Genomic DNA, 22,809 nt, shown 5'->3' on the forward strand with positions numbered 1-22,809 from the left:
GAGTAAAAACGTCGTATAAACGCACAGTGAAGTCTGTTTCCTTGGTGGACGCATTAGCTGTCCCCTAGAGCGCGGTGGAGGCACGACTGGCGCTACCCTTGGCCCTTGGAGTAGCCGGCATCCCTGCACTGGTCCTGACCTCGCCTACTGGCAGCGTGCTGACTGTCAATGGAAGGACGCATCTGGCTGCTGATCCTTTAGGACTGGTGAGTAAAAACGTCCTATAAACGCACAGTGAAGTCTGTTTCCTTGGTGGACGCATTAGCTGTCCCCTAGAGCGCGGTGGAGGCACGACTGGCGCTACCCTCGGCCCTTGGAGTAGCTGGTATCCCTGCACTGGTCCTCACCTCGCCTACTGGCAGCGTGCTGCTGACTGTCAATGGAAGGATGCATCTGGCTGCTGATCCTCTGGGACTGGTGAGTTGAAAAATGTGGACATCATTAATTTTATTACCGCCTAATTTTGAGACTGGTGTGTGTTCATTGGGCTAATTCAAATGCATTTGTCGAGAGTAGAAATCGTCTGTCAAATAATTTTCTAGTAATCAATTTTGAACTGATTGTCAAGGTAATACAGTTGAAAATTGAATATCAAAGCCAGACTACGCCTAATGTCAGATCAGCCGATGGTAGATGCCAAATTTCCAATATCGCGTACGAAGACGGAGAACTTTGTCAATATAGTGGTACATAAGGGTCATAATTAGTGGATGCCGACGATTTTCGCGCTGTCATCTCAACGACTGCCCACCCTTGTCGTTAGAGCAGTCGACTGGATAGAAAGCATGGAATTAACATGGTGATTGATAAACTAGGTGCAAATAAGCATAGGTATTTTATAACTACAGAATGCTTTTTGCTTAAATTTGAAAATAAAGGATATTGTTCTGCGTCCATACATCGTTCGCCCCAAGACCCCCAAGCAATGAAATAATGATTTTTATATGTGAAATTACTTAACGATTGTCACCTTATACTCCACTAGCTTTTCGCTCGCGGCATCGCGCGCGTGGCCTACATTAGGTACCTACATATTTTACGGAACCCTATTATTTTCCAAAATAAAATTTAGCCTGTTACTCGTGGATAATGTAGCTTTCGAATGGTGAAAGAATTTAATAAAAACGGTCCAATAGTTTTTGAGTCTATTCATTACAACCAAACAAACAAAGTTTTCCTCTTTATAATATTAGTGTAGATACTTAAAGCACGGATAAGCGGGAGATTCGTTACAATAGGAAAAATGCTTCAGATTTTGAGGTTATTAGCATAACAGAAGTACATTTCCATTTTCTATCTTCTATAGGTACCTACTTATAATAAATCTGTAGAGAGGTCAACTCTGTACATGAAATATATTTTCAAAATAACTATCAGGGGGTGATACTGATGCCAAAAATGCAATCAGTAAAATTTTTGTCTGTCTGTCTGTCTGTATGTTCCTTATAGAAACAAAAACTACTCGACGGATTTTAACGAAACTTGGTACAATTATTCTTCATACTCCTGGGCAGGTTATAGTATACTTAGGAATTCCCACGGGAACAGGAATTAGCGGGAAAATCCTTTTGTATGAAAAATCTAAACCGCTTAAGTTAGACGCTTTAAATTTCGCACGTAGGTACTTTAGTAAACTAATTCCCACGGGAACTGGAATTCGTGGGAAAATCCCTTTGTATGAAAAATCTAAACCGCTTTAGTTAGACGCTTGAAATTTGACATGTAGGTATCTTAATAAACTTAAAGCTTAGTTACAACAGGATATTGCAAAATTCCCACGTGAACGGGAAAAAACATTTGAACGAAAAAATCTAAACCGCGTAAGATAGATGAAGGGGGTAAAACGGGATCCACGCGTACGAAGTCGCGGGCGGCCGCTAGTTGCTAATAAAACTATTTATTGTCAAGAATTATATGTATAATAATGCGAATTCCCGTTCCCGTGGGAATTAGTTTACTAAAGTACCTACGTGCGAAATTTAAAGCGTCTAACTTAAGCGGTTTAGATTTTTCATACAAAAGGATTTTCCCGCTAATTCCTGTTCCCGTGAGAATTCCTAAGTATACTATAACCTGCCCAGGAGTATGAAGAATAATTGTACCAAGTTTCGTTAAAATCCGTCGAGTAGTTTTTGTTTCTATAAGGAACATACAGACGGACAGACAGACAGACAAAAATTTTACTGATTGCATTTTTGGCATCAGTATCACCCCCTGATAGTTATTTTGAAAATTATATTTCATGTACAGAATTGACCTCTCTACAGATTTATTATAAGTAGGTATAGATATGTAGGAGAGACGTCTTAATTACACTTTAAATCGTAGATCGATAAAGAACCCCTTTGTCAAACCGTATGAATAGCAGCAAATAGAACTTTGCGTATTGGAAAAATAGGAATGCCTACGGAAAAGCCAAACATTTTTTAAAAAGAAGTTAATATATTTTACTTACATTTAAATCCAAAAATATCTTTATTCCGACCCAAGGGTAAGTAGGCAGTTATGTAGGTATAAATGAAAATACGTATGTAGGTACTTATTATTTATTAATGGTCATGTTCTACATTTTCTATTAAATATGGGCCCAATACATCAATGATGTCGCCATCACAACAAAGTACCATAAATGGTTTAACGAGATTCCGATATTTGTATAGGGAATAAGTTTTTTTTTTTGGTATGCATAATTGCTACTTTTTTGCACATAAAGTATGTATGTACCATCCATGATGACAATAGCCTTTCTTTGTGGTAAATCGTTTCCTGGCTTCCCGAAAAGAGACTGGAACATAAAGGTTTCTTTGGGCTACTTCCTCTCTACTAATATGTTGTAACCCTAAATGTGCTGGTACGAAATGTTCCTCCATCATACTGCGTGCTTTCATTACATATTTTGTAAGAGTACTCCTTGAAATGCCAAGTAATGTAGCTATTCTGTCATCTGAATCACCGGTCCTCAGCTTCATTAAATAAGCACCAACTGTAGTAATTCGTGCTCTCTGATAGTATCTATGGCAAAGAAGATCTGAAGGACGAATCTGAAAATAAAATAAAACATCAGATTCACAGTTCAACAATAAGAAGAGCAATATTTATATAGGATTAACGACTTTTGTGTGTAACGGAATAGTAAGATGAGTGATGAAAGATAATTTATGATTTGAACGCTGAATGATGAGGAATGATTGGTCTATGGAGGAAACGAAAGGGATGAATGAGGAACGAGGATTGAGAGTGAGAATAGTGGTAGTTTAAAAGAGTAGTCTGTTGTTATGCAGGAAGTATAAATAAAACTTTACTGAGTTTATTTGGCTCAGGGAATTTTTAACTGGCTTTATAATAGTAAAAATTATGTTTAATATTATGTAAGTAATAATATTGCAATATTTTAATAATATAAGTCTATTTGTATTATACAGGGTGGAAACGATAAGTGATCTATAACACTTTTAATATTGTGTGGCTGGCATACATTTAGTATGGAGGCTGAAAACATTGAATTTTCGGATAGATCCAGTTAATTCTGTAACTATTTACTGATACCGTTAGAAAGAGCTCGTGAAGCACTTTCAGGATGAGTAACCAGTTTTTCGATATCTTGTGTAGTTTAGAAATAATCGAGTGAGATCACTTATCGTTTCCACCCTGTATAACCTGTATGGATGAGAGTAGTGGCAGATTGAAAGCAATGGAAGGAGTTGAAGGATGGGAAGGCTGATTCGGAAAAAACCTTTTTTATTATTATAATAAACCGGCATAATTATTTTTATGTATTATAAAACTGGCAGGGCTCTTACCTCTCTGGGTTGAATCCAATTTCGAACAATGTTTAATATATCTTGATTATTCTCTGTATCCAAACAATGACTTCAAGTTCGCAATAATGAACAACCACATCCAACACAAACTTGTTGGTGACCTACCGGGGCACCGGTTGGCATATCTGGAGAGTCTTGTGAAGTAGGTGTGGTATCTCTTTGCAATAATGAGTGACAAGCCCCACAGATGTAGTCATTTGCAGTAACCTGTTTAAAAATAATAATAATTAGAAATAAGTTTAAAAAAATTATCAGTTTTTTAACCCATTAACGCCCGCCGTACTATAAATTGTACACAACTTTAAGTTACGATGAATCTGATTTAGAGGGTATTTTAACTCTGGAAATAATTCCAATCGATAAACAAAGGTCTATGCATTACATCCTGAGATGAAACAGAACATAGTTATAAAATCTTAAGGAGGTATTTTGCGATTACGTTTCAGTGATTTTTTCGTATCTCCTAGTGGATAGTTGACAATTTTTTATACAAGGTTTAAGTTACACAAAATACCGAATAAGTTGTTAGTGTATTAGCTAACAACATATCCTAATAAAAAATAAATAAAAATGTTCATTTCATGGAAAGTTTTTTATGCTATAACTCCCAAAGTGATGCTGTACTAACTTTAGTACAATGGGCGCTTGACATGTTACGTAAAATAGTAAAATAATGACATTATTATTAGAGTGTTTACTTATTTCTTCATAGTTCTTATATGTAATCATTGTTTTCTTTTTCCAATAACATGGCTCTTTATTTATGGGGTTACAGACAACAAAAAGAAACATTTTGTTTTTCCAATTACGACCTGTTTGTCGACCTAAAGAGACTTAGTTACATAGTTTCTGGAACCATACGTGACAACAGAACCAAACGGTATCCTTTGATTACTTATAAAGATTTTCACAAAAAGCCTAGTGACAGATTCGACAAGGCAAACATAATTTTATTAGTATTGATTGAAAGATAATAATGTGGGTACTATTGGAACAAATTTTGATGCTTTAGAACCATTGGGAAAGGTCATTATATGGGATCTCTTGATAAAAAAAGTAGATTTAGGCACCACTGGGTGTCCAGCTCCAGTATAATAAAAAGATTAGTGGGTTAGATCAGATGGATAGTCTATAGAACTTAACCAAACTGAGGTAAAAGGAAAAAAAGCGGTGGATGGGTCTTGTTCGCTTATATGGTGGACATGACAATTTCAAATGCATGCAGACTGCACTGCATAGTAAACTCATATAGTCGCTTAGATCAGCTAGCATTTCGCAAATTTTATAGTAGCGCACATATTTGACCTATAAAAGATAAATAATAGTAGGTAATCTTGCTCTAGTTGATGGAGAAGAAATATGAAATAATGGTTATAATCAAAATAAACCAGCAAACAAGCTGATTTGACCGCTTAAAATTACTGTGTGTTTCAATAGAGTCAAAACAGCCTATGGCAAGTGCCTGAAAACACTGTGCCAAGATGGAGAAGGCTTTGCTCAATATGACTCATAAGCGCCCATTGTACTAAACTTAGTACACCCCTGAAAACCTAACTTCTGATTTTGTTTTTGGTTTCCTTTCTGTTTAGTATTATTTTTGAAGTATTTTTATAAAGAAAATAAACATTGGCTATGTGAAATTGACCGTAGTTTTCATTTGGGCGTTAATGGGTTAATGTCCCGCACTTAAATTATTTTATTTTAGTATTAATTTACAGAAACCAATAACTTTACAAGAATTAGACTGATTGTATAGCCAATAACATTTTATTAAATAAGGACTTTAGCGTGCATTACCTCTAATGGAGTTAGTCGTTCCACAATTATGTTCCTGATGTTAATATGATGTTGAGTGTTAGTTCTCAGGGACATGAGCTGATGTGAACGTGTTCTAGGCTCTAGTGTTCTACTGCAAAGCACACATTTTCTGCTAAGATTTGAAGTAGATGCATTTGTGTTGTATCTTGGGCTTGGGTCCAACATGTTGTGCATATAAGATCATGAGCTGTAACCTGTAAAAATAAATAGATTCATTGCATGCCATGCCACACATACTCCTGTGCGTTGAATAAATTGAGCCGCAAACCATAAAAAAAATTATAATTCAATATTATGTGCTGTTAGTAGAATTTTGGGTCAGAGGGTAGGGTTAAACAGCTTTAGTAAATAAGCATTGTTGTTATAATAATTAATTATGACGTGTTACAAACTTAGTTACAAAAAATAATAATCTAGTAGTCTTAGTTCCAAAAAACAAAACAAAACAAGCTTTCATTGAGAGCAGGGAGATAGTGTCAAAGTAAATAATTCCTTAGATTTACACCAAAACCAGCAGGCGCGGATCCAGCCCTCAAAAAAGGTTGTGGGCACAGCCACCAAAAATGAGCAAAGTGAGAGTTGGATCACTACATGCCCGGACAATCCGGACATACATACATGCCTATCGATCTTATCAATAGATCATAATTAAAACAATCAAATTAGGGTTGTGGGCATGCCCACAGTGCCCACAACGGTGGATCCGCGCCTGAAAACCAGCTGGATTGTCAACATAATTGTTGTTTCGCTCATGCCTCCATTGCGCTGTACCATCGACTAGTTTCTTACAATCGAATCGGGCCTGGCTGTCCACACTGTCCAGGGTTGAACCACAGATAATAGCGGAACATTCATTTCAAGACAACCCGCCATGAGAATGGCAATTCAGAAGTTTGGCAAGGCTAGTACTTATTCATAAGATTGCAGAGCAAAATGTAGGTACTTACCGATCGAGGTGCTGCCCATTGTTGTGTATAATTAAGTTGCTCATTTTCTAACACCATAGAACCACCAGCCGAGCCTTGGCCGAGCCACACAAAAACAGTAAATCCCAGGCTGAGTATGTCGTTATTGCAATCAATCAGAGTCCGTTTGAATAGCCAAGTTTGTAGTTAATAAAGTTCCGAAAATAAAAGCTAAAACACAAACGAATCACAAAGAAGGATCAAGCAAGACAGCAACACAGCAAGAGTGAGTGAGAGAGAAAAGGTGATGCGAGTGAATGACAATTTGACTAACAAATAGGGATGTCCATTTAGAATAGACATAATCGATTAAATTGATCGTTTTTGAAAAATTTTATTTTTAAACATTGTGTTGCTATAAATATTTATTTTATTTATTTAATAGGACAACCAACAAGACATACACTGGAAGACAATCAATATTTACAACGTATTTAACTTAATCTAAGTGCTGCCTTAATTATAGGTTGCCACGGCATGCAATAGTGGACTTATACATAAACAGTGTCTACACTTAAAGAAAAGAGTAAATATGTAAATGTAGGTAAATAAATGTGATTAAATATACATAAAATGCAATAATCCACTGAAGCGCTGCGGGCGCGGCGGATCTGCGCCCGTCTAAAGGTCTAATGATTAGACTCTAGTCTAATCGATCATACCATTATTTACTTAAATCGAATTAAAAAAGCGCATCTCTGTCTCTGCTCTGTCAATATGTCGGTGACTTTGATTTCGTTTAAATACTTTTAAAATATTTTTTCGAACTGCAACTTGTCCGATAGGTTTGGACACTTGCAAGTAAATAAATAAAATATTCATAAAATTATGGTACATACTAAGTCTTTGAAAATCTTAGGGCGATTTTTATCAATGTCCTTTGTCTGCTCGTTTGCATTGATGGTAAGGGGCAATGGTATTATCTATAATATCATTGGTAAGGAGGGACTGTTCTAAATACATATTATGATAGTTGAGATGGTTGAGAATATTTCCGGGTCGATCGCTTCCACCTTCGGCCTAGATAGTACCTACCTACCTACTTATACGCCAAACTATCTTATGATTGTTATGCATTGATAGGTAGGGTTATAATACCTAATTATGATTGTTATGCATTGTAAGTAGGGTTATAAATAATTATAATTTACATAAGCAGCAGGTCGGTTATTTTTATTTAGGCAAATGTAATATTTTAAAAGACAATACGTACGATCAGATATTAAGATCAAAGATAAAGATTTCTGCTGTGAAAAAAAATATAAAACAGCTAACTTCTATATCAAGTTCCAACGTCGCTATACGTACCTACCTACTTAATGCTACTGGATTATACGTTCATAGCTCAGAAGTTTAGTCCTTTTTCAGCAGTGTTTAGTAAGAATATTATTACAAATGGGCTTTTAGGGATTTTGTTCACATGGAATAAACGACAAAGTTCTTAGTTACTTATCCAATAGGTAGTAGTAACATATATGTAGAAAACAGGAACTTAGATGCCAACGAAAGAAAATAGGCTATCAAATGTTGTTTTGGGGACTTACCTTTATAAAAATATCACATTTAAAAATTCATACCATTTGTTGTTATTTAAAAAACAATGTCAATTTTGACGATTAACTGAAAGTCTATTATCTATGAATATAGTAGCGATATATGGTATCCAGCGGCAATGGCAGTGCAAAATTTTGACAATGACTGTAGTTATCATACTTCGAGTTTGTCCATGGAGACGGCAAAAGTCCTTTAGTTGGCCATAAAGTAAACTTAACGGAAAATGTTACTTAATTGATACCGAGGCGCAACCTGGAAGCATTGCTAAGTGTGCTCCTCGTTACTGGTTCATCGTTCGTCATCGTCATTGTTCGTAAAAACCGGGTCGCGGCAGGCAAATAATAAAATTAGTCTTATGTCTTCTCCCTTATTAACTTCGATGGATAAATAGCTAAACCTCCTTGCGCGTAACTGACGTTTGTTGGAAAACCGATTTTTTCAGGCCATCGGATTTTAATTTCAAAAGTCATTGACCAATCCCAGTTCATATAATAACTATTATGACGTTTTCTATTGGCCAAAAGATTTAACTCTCTAAAAATCCGCGTGCAACCATATCCTGCTTAAATATTGTGCACTTTATTCAGCACAGATTAAACAAGCTAAATGACAAATAGAATAGATTGAAATGACAGATTGCACTTGAATTACCCTACATATCTGTCGAAGAACCGATAACGTGGGTTAATGATTTTTTGAGTCACGATGACTTAGCAAGAGTTGACGTTTTGCGAAAAGTATTTGGTAGAACCTAAATAAAATAAAACGTAAATTTCCACTGCAGGAGGATGCCCTCTCTAATTTAACAGAAGAAAACGGAGGATTTTCCCTACACTCCCCACGCTGGCCAAAAGGATTGGGGTGGTCTAATTTTCGCATAGGTATTTGGTCTCAAGCACTTCTGACCTCCACGGAAAGATCGGGGGTGGTCCTTAAGATTAATCTAAGGGGTGGTCCTATTCTACCCTACAGGTGCCACACGGCTATACACATTATTATCTCTTTGGTGTTGTCCGCAGAACTTCCCGTGGGCGGCGCGGCCGGTGTCGGTGCTGACGGAGCAGGCGCTGCTGAAGATGGCTCGACACGCCGCGCTCGTGCTGTTCGTTGGTCAGTAGCTTTCAACCTCTTTTAACTACCTACCTACCTGTTTAACTTTCCCCGGGACCAACTTGACTTTCTGTGGTTGTGTTTTTATTGGCGGTCAAGCTGTAGATCCTGGCTACACAGGAGTTGCAGCGGTAAGAACTAGAGGTGGGAATAGTCCTGTATACATACATTTTTACCTCTTTATCTGGTCTAACCCTTAACAAACAGATTGAGCCCTTAACAAGCTGTAGAGCTACTTATACGAAGCTCTAGGCTCTAGTTTACAAATAGACAAATAGTGAGAATTGGGTTGTCAGTAAACAGTGTAGGTATATACTAATACTTATTCTGTGGTGATGCTAAGGTGATAAGTACTCTAGTTTGTGATGCCTTTCTAGAAGAAAGATAACTTAATTACCTACCTACTTAGGCAAAACTTTTAACATAAAACTTCTTGTTATGGTCTTTAATTCCCATGTCTCTTCCCCAGACGACGAGGACTCCGAGATCGAATTCGCCGAGTCAGTGCTCACACCATCCGCCGAATCGTACTACGAGGAGTGCAGCATCCAGTACCCAGGCTTCTGCCCCTACCAGAACTCTTCCGACGACGAAACCATGGACTTCGACTACCCCACCTCCAAACATTCCCGCGTCAAAAAGAAATCTTTCAAGCACGTCATGTTCTACATTGGGATAGACGGGACAGACAGCGCTGACATGCTAAGAGAGCACATCGGTCTAGATGACGCTGTCCCGCTCTTAACTGCCATAGACTTCCCCAAGCAGAGGATGGTGACCATGAACTATGGAGACGAGATTACCACGGATTCTGTGCAGAACTTCGTCGATGCGTACCTTAGTGGTAACGCGGACTTCAAGCCTTTGAAGCCGTATAGTGAAAAATGTTAGAGGACTGATGATTGTTTGTAGCGAGTACGTTTTTCCTAATAAATTTGGATCATTTTGTATGATTAAGTAATTTGGTTTTGAATTAAGATACGATGTATTGATTGTATTTCTGAAATGAAATTACAGTTGTTTACGTTGATTAAGGGCCATTCTTAAATTTGTGCCAATTTTTTTTAAAAAATTAAAGATTTTTTTTTTAAACTTTTTGCGATGTGTATCGAAAGTATAAACCAAAAGCATACTTTTGATGTATATGGACAACCTTAAAGCCCTCGGAAAGGATACAAAATAGCCTACGTAAACACGGCTGTGACACTGCATGACACGGATGTGACAGTTTTACATTTTTACTGTAAATAATAATATTTATGTTGTTAAATTTAGATCATAATAGTTTAAATTGATTAACAATAAAATACACTAAATTCGTTTCATCAACAAAGGTGTTATTTGGTAATATGTACTTTTTTCTGAACATCCAAAAATTTAATTAAAATGGAGATCAAAAATACCGTCAGGTAGTTAATAATCTACTAGATAATAAAAAAAATAGACTTTTTATTATTGGCACTATCTGATCATGCTTCCGATATGCTACCTACATGGTTTCGATATGATAATATGCTTAACAAATTAGTAAATCTTAAACACAGTAGGTACCTAATTGAGTATCAAATGAGATTTCTGTAGGATTCACATAACAGTTGGTTTTGACAACTTAAACATGTTTCATAGTCACCGTACCACTAAAAATATGGTTAATAGCAATTCCTTTTAAAACAACTCCGACCACCTCTGCAGGGCCTTTACCGGGAGCTGTCTCAGTAAAATTTGATATTACTGCAGAAATGATAAAGTGCAATAATTTTTCCTTCGTGGCATCTAGAAAATCATACTAGCGAAAAATAAGTACACTTACTAAAAGGCTACTCCTAAAAATTGCACAATACACAAAATAATTTAGCAGAACAACAAAAACTATTAAAATAATAAAAATAGAATGTCACAACCACGCGTTGTAATGTCACGACCATGTACTTAAATAGTTTGCGGTAGTGACACATTTTTAATACCATGGCCGTGACAATTTGGAACGTGTCCGATATATCCAAAAAACTATCTGTGAATTAGCAGATCTTGTGCAATTATCTGAAACTATACTGCATGAGGTACATAATTATGTTTTATACAATAGCGTGACATTGATACCTACCTTTAATAACCGTACACGGGATGGACGTGTTATGGTTGTCCCTTTTTTCAAATAAATAGGAAATAATTTTTTGCGGCTCACTCACTACGTTCAGCCATTTGCAAATCTAATAAGATGACAATGTTACTGTTCTAAAAAAACTTAGCAAGGGATGTCAATATCAAAGATAGTTTTTTACCGAGTTACGCATATTTAAAGTGGCGCACGTGGTTGTGACACAAAAACTGCTCACACAATGTTTGGTGTTCAAAATCAAAAATGGTAATTATTATTGATTAAATTTTTAACAGTCTTATATAACATGTATTAATCTTGCATAATTACTGTAATATTTATCAAAATAACATAACATCTCTTCAGAAAAAAATATTGTATGTCCAAATCCGGGAATCTCACACTACACGGTCCGTGACATTTTGGACTTGTAACTTTTTTAAAATATTCTTCTAATAGTTTTATGATAAAAATGATATTGGGCCTAGTTAATAGAGGTATTTTACTAAGTAAATTAATATACAGTGCACTGATTTTCTTTAAAAACATATGCTATTCTTACATCTCACACAAAAATGCGTAAGAATAAGAATGGCCCTTAAACTCGCTACGAAACGAAATAAAATATGTTTAAATCAGACTTTTATAAAATAGTTTCATTCATTGTTAGTAGAGAGTAGAGAATAGCGTAATTTTTTGTATTACAGACCAAATACATTTTAGATTTGAGATTATTGTTTTATTTATTGTATAAAATAAAGGCTATAAAAATATTTTATTCTAGTGACTTGGTAGTAGGTATAACCACGAACCTAAATTATTTGGAAATGAGTTTGAAATCAAAATCGATATAGTGCAAAGTTGGCTGGGTAGAAATTTTCATTAATAAATTAAAATAAAAAAATAACTACCCTCTATAAAGTTTTTGTATTGACCCCAAAATAATTCCTATTGGTTAGTAGCATATTTTTGTTTCCCTCCATTTATTGTTTGAATACGGCATTGGTTGAAATGTTGCGACAGATGGCGCTAGTCCTCTGTTTAAAGTGATTTGATTGGCCATTATAAAGTTCTGGCAACTTGAGACGAATCAAGGCATTGTTGTAAAAACACTTCAAAGCAACCGCAACTCAAACTTTTTTTTTTCACAATTATTTAAATTTAACTGTGAAAATACTCAAATCAGACTTCTCCGAACAATAAAGTGATGATGTGAAATGAAATTAGTGAGTGACATCATTGAACCTTAGTGCTCGTGAAAAACGTATCTCCAAGGATTCAAAGGGATATCAAACCGGTTCGATCATCGTGTCTGGACTCCGTACAATACTTGCTGAAAGCAATCCATGAATTGTTCAACAGGTTAGTGGCTATTTTGTAACTTTGGTATTAGTTATTTTATTATAAACGTTAGTTCATCCGAAACTTATACGCGGGAAAAAGTCACAATGCGGACGCTTGCATTTACTTTTAGTTGGTTATAAAATCACGCGGTTAGAAACCGCGGCGGTTTAGCCGTAATGCGGATTCGGCCTAATATTAATAAAACACAGTTTGCTTAAAAATTGAATTTGACAATACCCTCCTTCTAGCGCAGTCGGGTGAAAAGAACACATCTGATTCTCTTCTATCTTCTAGGAAATATTGCTTACAGGACCGGGGACTGCGACCAACGCTACCTTCATACCTACCTAATTTAATCTAAATCGGTCCAGTAGTTAATAGAGTTGGTTTCTCAACAATATCTTTAAACAAATAAAATTAGTCGTAGTAGTAATCGTTGCATTACCAAAAATAAAAACTTGATGAACGCAGCCGTGGTACTTTACCATAGACAAATGGCGGGAAATAGAATGATGTCATTCATTCGTTGAATTAATCAAATCTTAATCGATTCTCAAATGTGAGTGTTCAATTGAAAATTTTGTGTAAAATTCTCATGAAAATTCTTTGCATTACAGAACATTTCAAACCGAATTAAATATTTTCACATTGTTTTGAAATAGTACATGATATTTTTATTCGTTATTCGTCCTTATCGAAAAAAATAATTATCGAAAATTATTTCAATTGCCATATCGATTTACCTTAACTCGATTGTGGTGCACAACACTAATATTGACGCCGGTCCACGGGGTGGAAACGCCATAGAGTTTGACAGCTCCATAGAGAGTGAATTTTTTTGACAGTTCCGAGAGGAAGTGACTTTTTTTATAGTTGTCTTCTGTATGCGACAGTGGTCTTTTGCATGTTAGAAACCTTAGAAACCTTTTCGAATTACAACTTCAGCTTTTATTCAGAAATTATTTTATTGAATCTATGTGATTTCTATAAATTAAATGGTTATTTAAAAGTATAATAATTCAAAGTCGTAATTTTCACTTTAATCACTTTAGTTCCGTCTCAAGTCTACAACTGTGACATTATTAAAAAAAAATAAACGTCAAAAATTTTTCATCGGAAAAACGTGTTTTTCTACGATTTTTAATTATTTCTAATTGAAATCAATAATTTCTCAGTCATTATTAATAAGAACTACATGTGCATGGATTGCCTGTTGGATTGATGTTTGTTTACGAAAAAAATTCTCTCAAGTAAGTTAATAAGTAAGTTATTTCACTCGAGATAGGTTATTACTTGCAGCAACATCATGTTTTAAGTATTGAACCACACAAAGGATTAAATCTTCATTACAAAATCATTCATAACTCCATTTAAATCAATGGAAACCAAATATGGATAGTTTCATGGAGTAACAACATACTTTGGATTTTGGACATAAAATATAATACAAGTAGGTACATTGCAGGCATAGATTGCAGGATACAGTGAATGATACGTGTTTTATACAATGAATCTAAGTACCTATTTGTTTCAGGTTAATATCGAACTTCGAACTTATAAAGTGTTAAGCAGCAATTACAATAAAAGTGCTTGCTGTGGAATCACTGGTGCTGCTCATTATTGTCAACTGTTACTTAAAAAGGTCCAGATGAACCAACATATTCAATGAAGTTTAAAAGAGACCTATTTAAACAATAAAACAAGACCAAAAATGCTTAATTACAAATGATGAACTCATTTCATTTGCAGGTTATGCCATGCATTAAATTAGGAAGATTTGTGTTGGATGAATTACCCAGATAACAATTAAAACAACTTCTATTTATAAGAACATTCGGTAAGTACCTATAAAATTGAAAAGACCCTCAAAATCATTCTTACCCGTATCTTCTGACGCTTTTCATCTAGGATCAAATAGAAAGACCTAAAAGTTAATTATTTGATTACAGATTGGTGGAATCCAGATTCTGTGAATATATATTAAGTAATTGATTGACAAGTACACATTTGACAAGGTAAATTAATTTTCATTTAACAAAGTAGTATGAATCTAGAAACAAAACAGACAGTAGGCATGGTAGATAGATAGATCGATCACTTGTTTATATGCTGTACTCTTTATAATATTAGTGTAGAATGTAGATGTAGAAGATTACAGACTTACGGTGACTTTTTGCTCTAAATTTACAAATATTTCATATATTTTACAGGTGGTGAGAAACATGTAGATCTGGCCTGCTTACAGTAGAGTGGACAGAACCAACGTGAGAGTGAACGTGTGAATTTATGGAGAACATTAAACTATTTTACTATAAGTCTTAACGCAACATATTTTATATGAGTTACATACAAATGTCAATCCGTGAGTACATAATGTAAAAACTAAAACAATGTACTGTTATCACAACAGTAACTGTAATCTTTTAAAATCCAGTAGTTTTATTGCTTATTGATTTTCGTAAACAAAATATTTCATGTTATATTTCATCAATAAAGTTTTATTTTATACTTCAATAGTTTTATTTTTAAACACATTACATGAAACGGAACGGATCATAAAAAAAGTATGAGAGGTATATATTTAATCTGTGGGCGGCAGACGCCATATTGTTTACAGCGCCACCTACTGGACAATCTAGCTCGGTACCAGTTTGTTTATCGTTCAACAAATACTAGGGCCGTTTCCTATCTGTCTTTAGACATACTCTCTAATCTGTGCGCCGGTCGACGACGCCATTTGTGAAATAAATTTGTTCAAAATAAATTTCACGTGCTCTTCTGGAGTCCGTGTCGTAAATAATTATATTTAGTAACTACAAATCATGGCCGATAACGACGAACTTCTCGACTACGACGAGGATGAAGAGCAGGCGGAACAGCAGACTACCGAAGGGGCGGCAGACGCGGTTCCCAAGAAAGAGGTTAAGGGTTCTTACGTATCAATCCACAGCTCTGGCTTCAGAGATTTTCTCTTGAAACCGGAGATTTTGAGAGCAATCGTCGACTGCGGTTTCGAGCATCCTTCAGAAGTCCAGCATGAGTGCATTCCACAAGCCGTATTGGGCATGGACATTCTATGTCAAGCGAAGTCCGGTATGGGGAAAACGGCCGTGTTTGTTTTAGCAACATTGCAGCAGCTGGAACCGTCTGAGAATCATGTTTACGTGCTAGTTATGTGCCACACTCGTGAGTTGGCCTTCCAGATCAGCAAAGAGTATGAAAGATTCTCAAAGTACATGTCTGGTGTACGTGTGTCCGTGTTCTTTGGCGGAATGCCCATCCAAAAGGATGAGGAAGTGCTGAAGACCGCCTGCCCGCACATCGTCGTGGGAACTCCCGGCAGAATCTTAGCTTTAGTCAACAGCAAGAAATTAAACCTGAAACATCTAAAACACTTCATCCTGGACGAGTGTGACAAAATGCTGGAATCTCTGGACATGAGGCGCGACGTGCAGGAGATATTTAGGAACACCCCACACGGAAAACAAGTTATGATGTTCTCCGCTACTTTGAGCAAGGAAATCCGACCAGTGTGCAAGAAATTCATGCAGGATCCTATGGAGGTGTACGTAGATGACGAGGCCAAGCTGACACTGCACGGACTGCAGCAGCATTACGTGAAGTTGAAGGAAAACGAGAAAAACAAAAAGCTTTTCGAGCTGTTGGATGTTTTGGAATTCAACCAAGTTGTGATATTTGTGAAGTCAGTGCAACGTTGTATAGCACTAGCTCAATTGCTGACAGATCAGAACTTCCCTGCTATTGGAATCCACAGAAACATGACTCAAGATGAGCGTCTTTCTCGTTATCAGCAATTCAAGGACTTCCAGAAGCGAATCCTTGTTGCCACCAACCTGTTTGGACGAGGAATGGATATTGAGCGAGTGAACATAGTATTCAACTATGACATGCCTGAAGACTCAGACACCTACTTACACCGAGTGGCTCGCGCCGGGCGTTTTGGTACCAAGGGTTTGGCCATAACCATGGTATCTGATGAAAATGATGCCAAGATCCTGAATGAAGTGCAAGACCGTTTCGATGTGAACATAACGGAGTTGCCTGAAGAGATAGAGCTGTCTACTTACATTGAGGGCCGATAATTATGGACTTTAGTGTTTCATTCCCATTTTGTACCAACTTTGTGGTAATTAACTTTAGACATCCGGCTGTCATTCACCAACATGAGTGTTGTTTCATTTAGTTTGTTAATCTATTGTAAGTTTGACAGAGTGATCACCTTGTGTAATACATTGGTAGGCACAGCTCATGTCCAAATACTAATAATTTAGGTTTAAAAGTAATTAAAGTGACATTTGATATTGTGAAAATTGCCTCTTATTGTTATACATTCCCAGATCTCTGCAACTATGTTATTTTAATTTTTGTTATAAATGGTATACCTAGTTTATGCCAAATCAAATCTACCTAAGTCAATTATAACTTTATAAGGTACTTAAACTCATTACTTTTATACTTGTTATTTAGTATTTGAGTTCCCTAGCTAGACTATGTATAAGATACAAATTAAATTTTGATAAGATAAAATAAAAGACCATTGTTCAGATATATAAAAACTTTATTTCAACAATGAGTATTGAGCCTTGAGACAATGCTAACATTGAGTAGGTTTCTGATTACAGTGGATACCTTGAACACAATACCTAGAATTACAACAATTTAGCTTACAAGGAAAATAAGTACACTTAGTAACTACAATGGAATTTGAAACACATAACTTTTATCAAACAAACATTTTCTTTTCATAAATGCCATTCTTTTTTCTGTAATGTTTATTATAAACATCATGGTCACCAAAGGTTTTTTCATGGGTGAACCTTGTGATAAGATCCAATGCCCACTTTGGTTGGTCTCCTGGCACCATGTGGCCTGCATTCCTCACCATGATCTCAACCAGCTTCCCAGCTTGCTTCACATATCCAGCAACCTCGTCATCCACTTTCCAAATGTACCTTTTAGCAGTCTTGTAGTCTTCAGATCCAGTGAAATTCAGATTCCTCAAGTAATTTATAGTCAAAGGATAAGCCACAATGATGTCCAGCTGCCCATTGTATATCACAACATAGTAATGGTCGAGGAGCTCTGATATCCATGGTGCTACAGATTTCATCACATCCTGCTTCAAATGCTGCTCTACTATGGAACCATTATTGAAAGGCAAATCGCCAACATGAATGGCTTTCCTTACAGAACTCTTTTGTAGCATGGGACCAAAGTCTTCATAGTTAGTGTAGTCCTTGGTGTGCAAGTAGTTGAAATAGAAGTTAAAACCAGTCATATTGTAGAAAATGCTCTTCCCATCTATTAAGTCACCATTCAAGAGGGTGTCAAATGTATCAAAAGCATCATTCCATTGACCTTTCTGAATGAAATCTCTTGTTTTATTTTCATACTCTTCAAACACCTTGGCTTGGTTCCAATCAATGAGGCCTATTTGGTACAAATATTTGCCATACAACAGTTGATGCTCAGGGTCACTCAATCCATTGCCTATTGCAATTCCTTTCAGGTTGATTTCCAATGAAGCAGTAGGGTTCTTCTTATGTATGGTGTAAGCCAGAGCAGGAACATACTTTCCACCGTATGACTCGCCTGTGACAAAGAACTTATTCTGTTGCAGTTCAGGAAATAGTTGGAAGAATTGTATGAGAGTTGAATACAGCTGTTCCCCCACCTGGGCCTCATCAATACAGTAACCTTTGCTGTCGTTTGTGAAACTGAATCCTGTTCCAACGGGGTTGTCGATGTAGATGACGTGATGGCTCAGAGCCCAGTTGTACTTCCTGCGTTCAAATTTACCGTTGCGCACCCTTAGAGGCCCATTCTCAGTGAAGAGTCCGTACAAAGACGTAGCGCCCGGCCCGCCCTGCAGCCACACCACCACCGGAGCCGGCTGATTATTCGAGGTCATCGCTGGGAAGTACCAGAAGAACTGGTTGGAGTTGTATTTCTTGTCAACAGTGAAGTAGCCGGCGTAACTTTTGATCCTCAAACTCTCTGTGAACGGCACACGTGCTAGCCGCCTGCCATCAGCGATGTTGCCGCTCTCGACGTATGGCGTGAGGAATAGAGGTTTCCCAGCATCACCACCGTCGCGTTCGCCAAGCTCGATCTTAGGATACCGGTGGAAGAAGCCTTGAACGTTGAGTGCTTGAAGAGCAAGCAAAAAACAGAGCGCGCGGGCCATCCTGACTGCTTGAATTATCGCCAATGACTGGCGTGATAACAAAAATACTTAACCTTCGTATATAAACCGGCTTATCGGTACTTTGCCGTTAGGGAAACTAAAAAATCATTGTTGATAAAACAACAACAAAGTTAACTTAGTTTGACATTGACACTTTGACAACTCAGCAGCTGAAAGGAGCTTTTAGCGCTTTACCACGGCTTTACACTTTTCGACCAACAATGGAACACGCCCGCCCACTGTTTGCTCGCATGCAGCTCTGCGCCTGCACAGTGAAAAAACAAACCGGATTATTTCCTAAAAATTCCGTCGACCGCGTAAATTGTGTAGTAATTCTGAAATCAATAGAATTATGCATTTTATAAAATCTAGTTTGAATGATGCGCGCTCTTTATCCAGAATAATACGGTCCTTTAAAAAAGCAGGAAAACAAACTCTTACTTTCAAAGAGAAAAAGCTAATTTATGCACTTAAAACACTTCAACAAATTAACATTTTTTAAGCCGAAATAAATGGCGCATCGTCGTTTTATCGATAGATTCTGAAATAGGCCGCAGTTTTTTAGAATGAGAAAAAGACCAAAAGCATCTTAATTATATGCCCTACCTAGTTCATTATCAGGTGAATATTAAACACGATCTCGAAGAAAAAATGCACTTTGTAGAGGTCATTCTCCAAATGTTATCAGACCGGGAATTGAACCCGGACCCCCTTTGTTCTTGACGGTTCACCACGGCTTAAAACCACATCCACTAATTTCAAAATGTTATGCAATTGGCAATAATGTGATTAATTTAAAGTTAACCATTATTTTGCAAACATTTTTTATATCGGACATAATAATAAACGAGGCCTAATTTTAGGCCAAAAGCAGTTGTTGTTAATTTAGAACAAGTTATCAATAGTAAGTAAGTAAGTAGGTAACTGTGTTAATAAGTATTAAGTACAGTCAGCTGCGAGAGTAAACTATTATTATGCTACAAGCATAATAAATCATAATAATTCAGTGAGAAACACATAAAATACTGCAGGCTCACTGTCTGTCTGACTCAAAGGTTGACTGGCAGCAGTTAATGATTTTAGCTTTAAGTTCACCATGCAGGTACTTATTCTAAGTAGTTTCGTAACTTTTTCCAATTCTAATTTTTTTAGAAAAGTGCTTTTTAATTTCATACGTCGTCAATATAAATGCGAGTGTTTGTGCGTGGTTTGTGTGACTGTTACTCTTTCACGCAAAAACTGCTGAACGGATTTTGATTAAACTTTACAGTTACTGCTTGTTTATACTCAGAATAACATAATATTTTATAGACGCAAACTGAATTTCACGCGGGTGAAGCCGCGGGCAAAAGGTAATGTTTACCTAGAACAGTACATAATAATGTGACTGTATAAATTATCGTAATAACTTTTATGGCCAATGGTAGGCTAGGAAGACCTACTTAGCAAACTCTTTCACGCAAAAACTACTGAACGGATTTTGTTGAAACTTTACAGTATTATTGTTTGTAACCCAAATTCACATATAGGCTATAATTTATGCCGATCTGTGACACTAAATTTCACGCGGTTGAAGCCGCGGGCAAAAGCTAGTAGGTAATAATATTATTTGCACTTTGCAACTTAAGTAATATAAACCGATGTTACGAAGTATTGTTTATTGTGGTGAGTCAATGAGTACGATACAAGAAAGTGGAAAAATATTACACATAGTCCATTTGTGTGTTCATTATAATTTAAGTGTACATACAAGTGGTTTGAATTCAAATAGGTCAACGAACTCAATGAGGGTCATTTACCCAGTGTCTCTAACAATGATAGAGTGACCAACTTTTAAGGAAGTCGGCAGAAAAGGGAACTATAGTTGTTCTTTATAATAAATCACAAAATAATTATGCAAATTACCAATTTAATCGTTTCATAGTTTACATTAAATTGTATTTCAGAAAAATACTATACAATTATTGTGTTCTTTACTAAAATTAATGCTGAAAACAGCTTTGATTCATAAGATAAGCGCCCTCGATCAGCTTGCAGACATGTTGGTCTCGCTGAAGACATGTTGTTCCAAAAGCCGGTAACCAATCATATAAAAGTAAGCTCATTTTGCGTTAAATCGTCTATTGGTGAATAATAGAGTTTTGAGCCTGAGTCAGATAGTTCTTCTTTCTGTTGTTACTTTGACAGTTTGTAAACTTCAAGCAAAATATCATTTTGCTTTTTATCTCGGTGTACTCGAGTTTTGTATTATTTACAAAAATGCAAGGCGATCTCATTAATTTTAAGTCTTTTATAGTTATCTGTGTATTAGTAAGTTTAATTTCGCCTTTACACGCAATAATATTTCCGTACGTGTACCCGCGCTTGAAGTTGGAGGCAAAGACGTCGGGAGATGCGGGAGATCCCTTGATCCTGACTCCGTACCTCAAGAAAGGCTCCATAGCAGAGGCCCAGAAACTATCGCGCGTCTCTCTCACAGACAGAGTAGGATTTCCAAGTCACGCGGGGTTTTTCACCGTCGAAGAGAAGTACAATTCGAATCTCTACTTTTGGTATTTCCCGCCAATTTCTAAAAATGCCGATGCACCCGTAGTCCTCTGGTTACAAGGCGGACCTGGTGGTAGCTCTCTGTTTGGCTTGTTTACAGAGTTGGGACCTCTTATAGCGAAAAAAGACGGTTTCGCACTTAGAAAGTATCACTGGGCTTTGAAGAACCACTTGATATTCATCGACAATCCCGTTGGTACGGGATTCAGTTACACCAACGACGATAAAGGGTACTGTTCCGATGAAAAATGCGTCGCCAAGGGACTTTATAATGCCATGCAGCAATTTTTCACTCTATTTCCTGACTTAAGGAACAATACCTTCTGTATAACTGGGGAATCATATGCAGGGAAATATATTCCAGCGTTAGCAATGGAGATTCATAATCAAAATGACAATGGTGACGATGAATTGATCAACTTGAAGTGTCTTGCAATGGGCAACGCTTACTGTGATCCGGTTCACCAAATAGACTATGGAAATTACCTCTACCAACATGGATTGATTGATAATAATCAGCTGGAAGTATTTGAGAAGTATCAAACGGATATTGCCGCTGAAATCCAAAACGAAAACTGGGAAAAGGCAGACATACTGATGGACAAACTAATGGATGGAGAATTGACTAACTTCTCTTACTTCAAATCTTATACAGGGTTCACCGACTACTACAATTTCCTAAAAACAGACAATGATGACGACATGTCTATTTTCACAGATTTACTACAAAACGATAAGTTAAGACATAGTATCCATGTAGGGGGACTGCCCTTCAACTCGGGGGAAGAAGTACAAATACACTTGGCATTTGACATACTTAAATCGGTAGCACCAGACATATCCGAGTTACTTTCACACTACCGCATACTGTTTTACAATGGGCAGCTAGACATTATTGTTGCATATCCGTTAACAGAAAATTTCTTACGTAACCTAAACTTTTCTTCGGCTGAAGAGTACAAAAAAGCCACTAGAAATGTGTGGAAAGTAGGAGATGATATAGCTGGTTATTGGAAGAAAGCTGGCAATCTGACAGAAGTCTTGGTACGAAATGCCGGACACATGGTGCCCCATGATCAACCGAAATGGGCCCTCAACCTCATAACTCGCTTCATCCAAGGCAAATTTTGACAATTTTACATGGGTTTTGGTAAAGTTACATAAAATATTATAATTTTATGATGAAATGTTTTTTTTATAATAAAAATATTATTTTTAGTTTATACATTTTATTAATTACCAAATAAATAATAGAAACTAAATCAAGTCAATTCAATTTCACGTTAACAATATCATTGATCTCTATCATTACTTTGGGTGAGTATTGTTTGAATACAATGCGAA

The 22,809-nt window shown here is 36.5% G+C and overlaps 5 protein-coding genes and 3 long non-coding RNA genes across 8 annotated transcripts in view; 6 read left to right on the top strand and 2 right to left on the bottom strand.

The window, feature by feature from the left end:
• The window catches only part of LOC135082383 (uncharacterized), a 67,163-nt gene extending 66,737 nt beyond the window's left edge, over nucleotides 1-426 (top strand). Inside the window, exons 5-6 of the mRNA XM_063977178.1 lie at nucleotides 69-206; nucleotides 277-426. Of these exons, the coding sequence (XP_063833248.1) occupies nucleotides 69-206; nucleotides 277-426 (288 nt within the window). The remainder of the gene's footprint in view (nucleotides 1-68; nucleotides 207-276) is intronic.
• Nucleotides 1-22,809, top strand: part of LOC135082033 (uncharacterized) — a 194,883-nt gene that overhangs the window by 145,812 nt on the left and 26,262 nt on the right. The window lies entirely within an intron of this gene.
• Nucleotides 77-12,095, top strand: LOC135082531 (uncharacterized). The gene is made up of 3 exons (XM_063977331.1): nucleotides 77-206; nucleotides 9,178-9,268; nucleotides 9,738-12,095. Exons 2-3 carry the CDS (start codon nucleotides 9,235-9,237, stop codon nucleotides 10,157-10,159), a joined length of 456 nt encoding a protein of 151 aa, XP_063833401.1. The 5' UTR covers nucleotides 77-206; nucleotides 9,178-9,234; the 3' UTR covers nucleotides 10,160-12,095.
• Nucleotides 2,737-4,024, bottom strand: LOC135082056 (uncharacterized). Its single transcript, XR_010259331.1, has 2 exons — nucleotides 3,801-4,024; nucleotides 2,737-3,041 (listed from the first exon to the last, which is right to left on the bottom strand). It is a non-coding gene; the product is annotated as an uncharacterized LOC135082056 (long non-coding RNA).
• LOC135082002 (uncharacterized) lies at nucleotides 13,686-15,218 on the top strand. The gene is made up of 5 exons (XR_010259320.1): nucleotides 13,686-13,960; nucleotides 14,245-14,352; nucleotides 14,460-14,547; nucleotides 14,660-14,725; nucleotides 14,921-15,218. It is a non-coding gene; the product is annotated as an uncharacterized LOC135082002 (long non-coding RNA).
• On the top strand, nucleotides 15,425-17,041 carry LOC135082001 (ATP-dependent RNA helicase WM6). The gene has a single exon (XM_063976750.1). The coding sequence runs from the start codon at nucleotides 15,533-15,535 to the stop codon at nucleotides 16,811-16,813; it is 1,281 nt and encodes a 426-aa protein (XP_063832820.1). The 5' UTR covers nucleotides 15,425-15,532; the 3' UTR covers nucleotides 16,814-17,041.
• LOC135082000 (venom serine carboxypeptidase) lies at nucleotides 17,269-19,161 on the bottom strand. The gene has a single exon (XM_063976749.1). The coding sequence runs from the start codon at nucleotides 18,916-18,918 to the stop codon at nucleotides 17,455-17,457; it is 1,464 nt and encodes a 487-aa protein (XP_063832819.1). The 5' UTR covers nucleotides 18,919-19,161; the 3' UTR covers nucleotides 17,269-17,454.
• On the top strand, nucleotides 21,048-22,688 carry LOC135082003 (venom serine carboxypeptidase-like). Its single transcript, XM_063976751.1, has one exon. The coding sequence runs from the start codon at nucleotides 21,178-21,180 to the stop codon at nucleotides 22,594-22,596; it is 1,419 nt and encodes a 472-aa protein (XP_063832821.1). The 5' UTR covers nucleotides 21,048-21,177; the 3' UTR covers nucleotides 22,597-22,688.

Source organism: Ostrinia nubilalis, chromosome 21, assembly GCF_963855985.1.
Source record: "Ostrinia nubilalis chromosome 21, ilOstNubi1.1, whole genome shotgun sequence".
NCBI classification, from domain to species: Eukaryota; Metazoa; Arthropoda; class Insecta; order Lepidoptera; family Crambidae; genus Ostrinia; species Ostrinia nubilalis.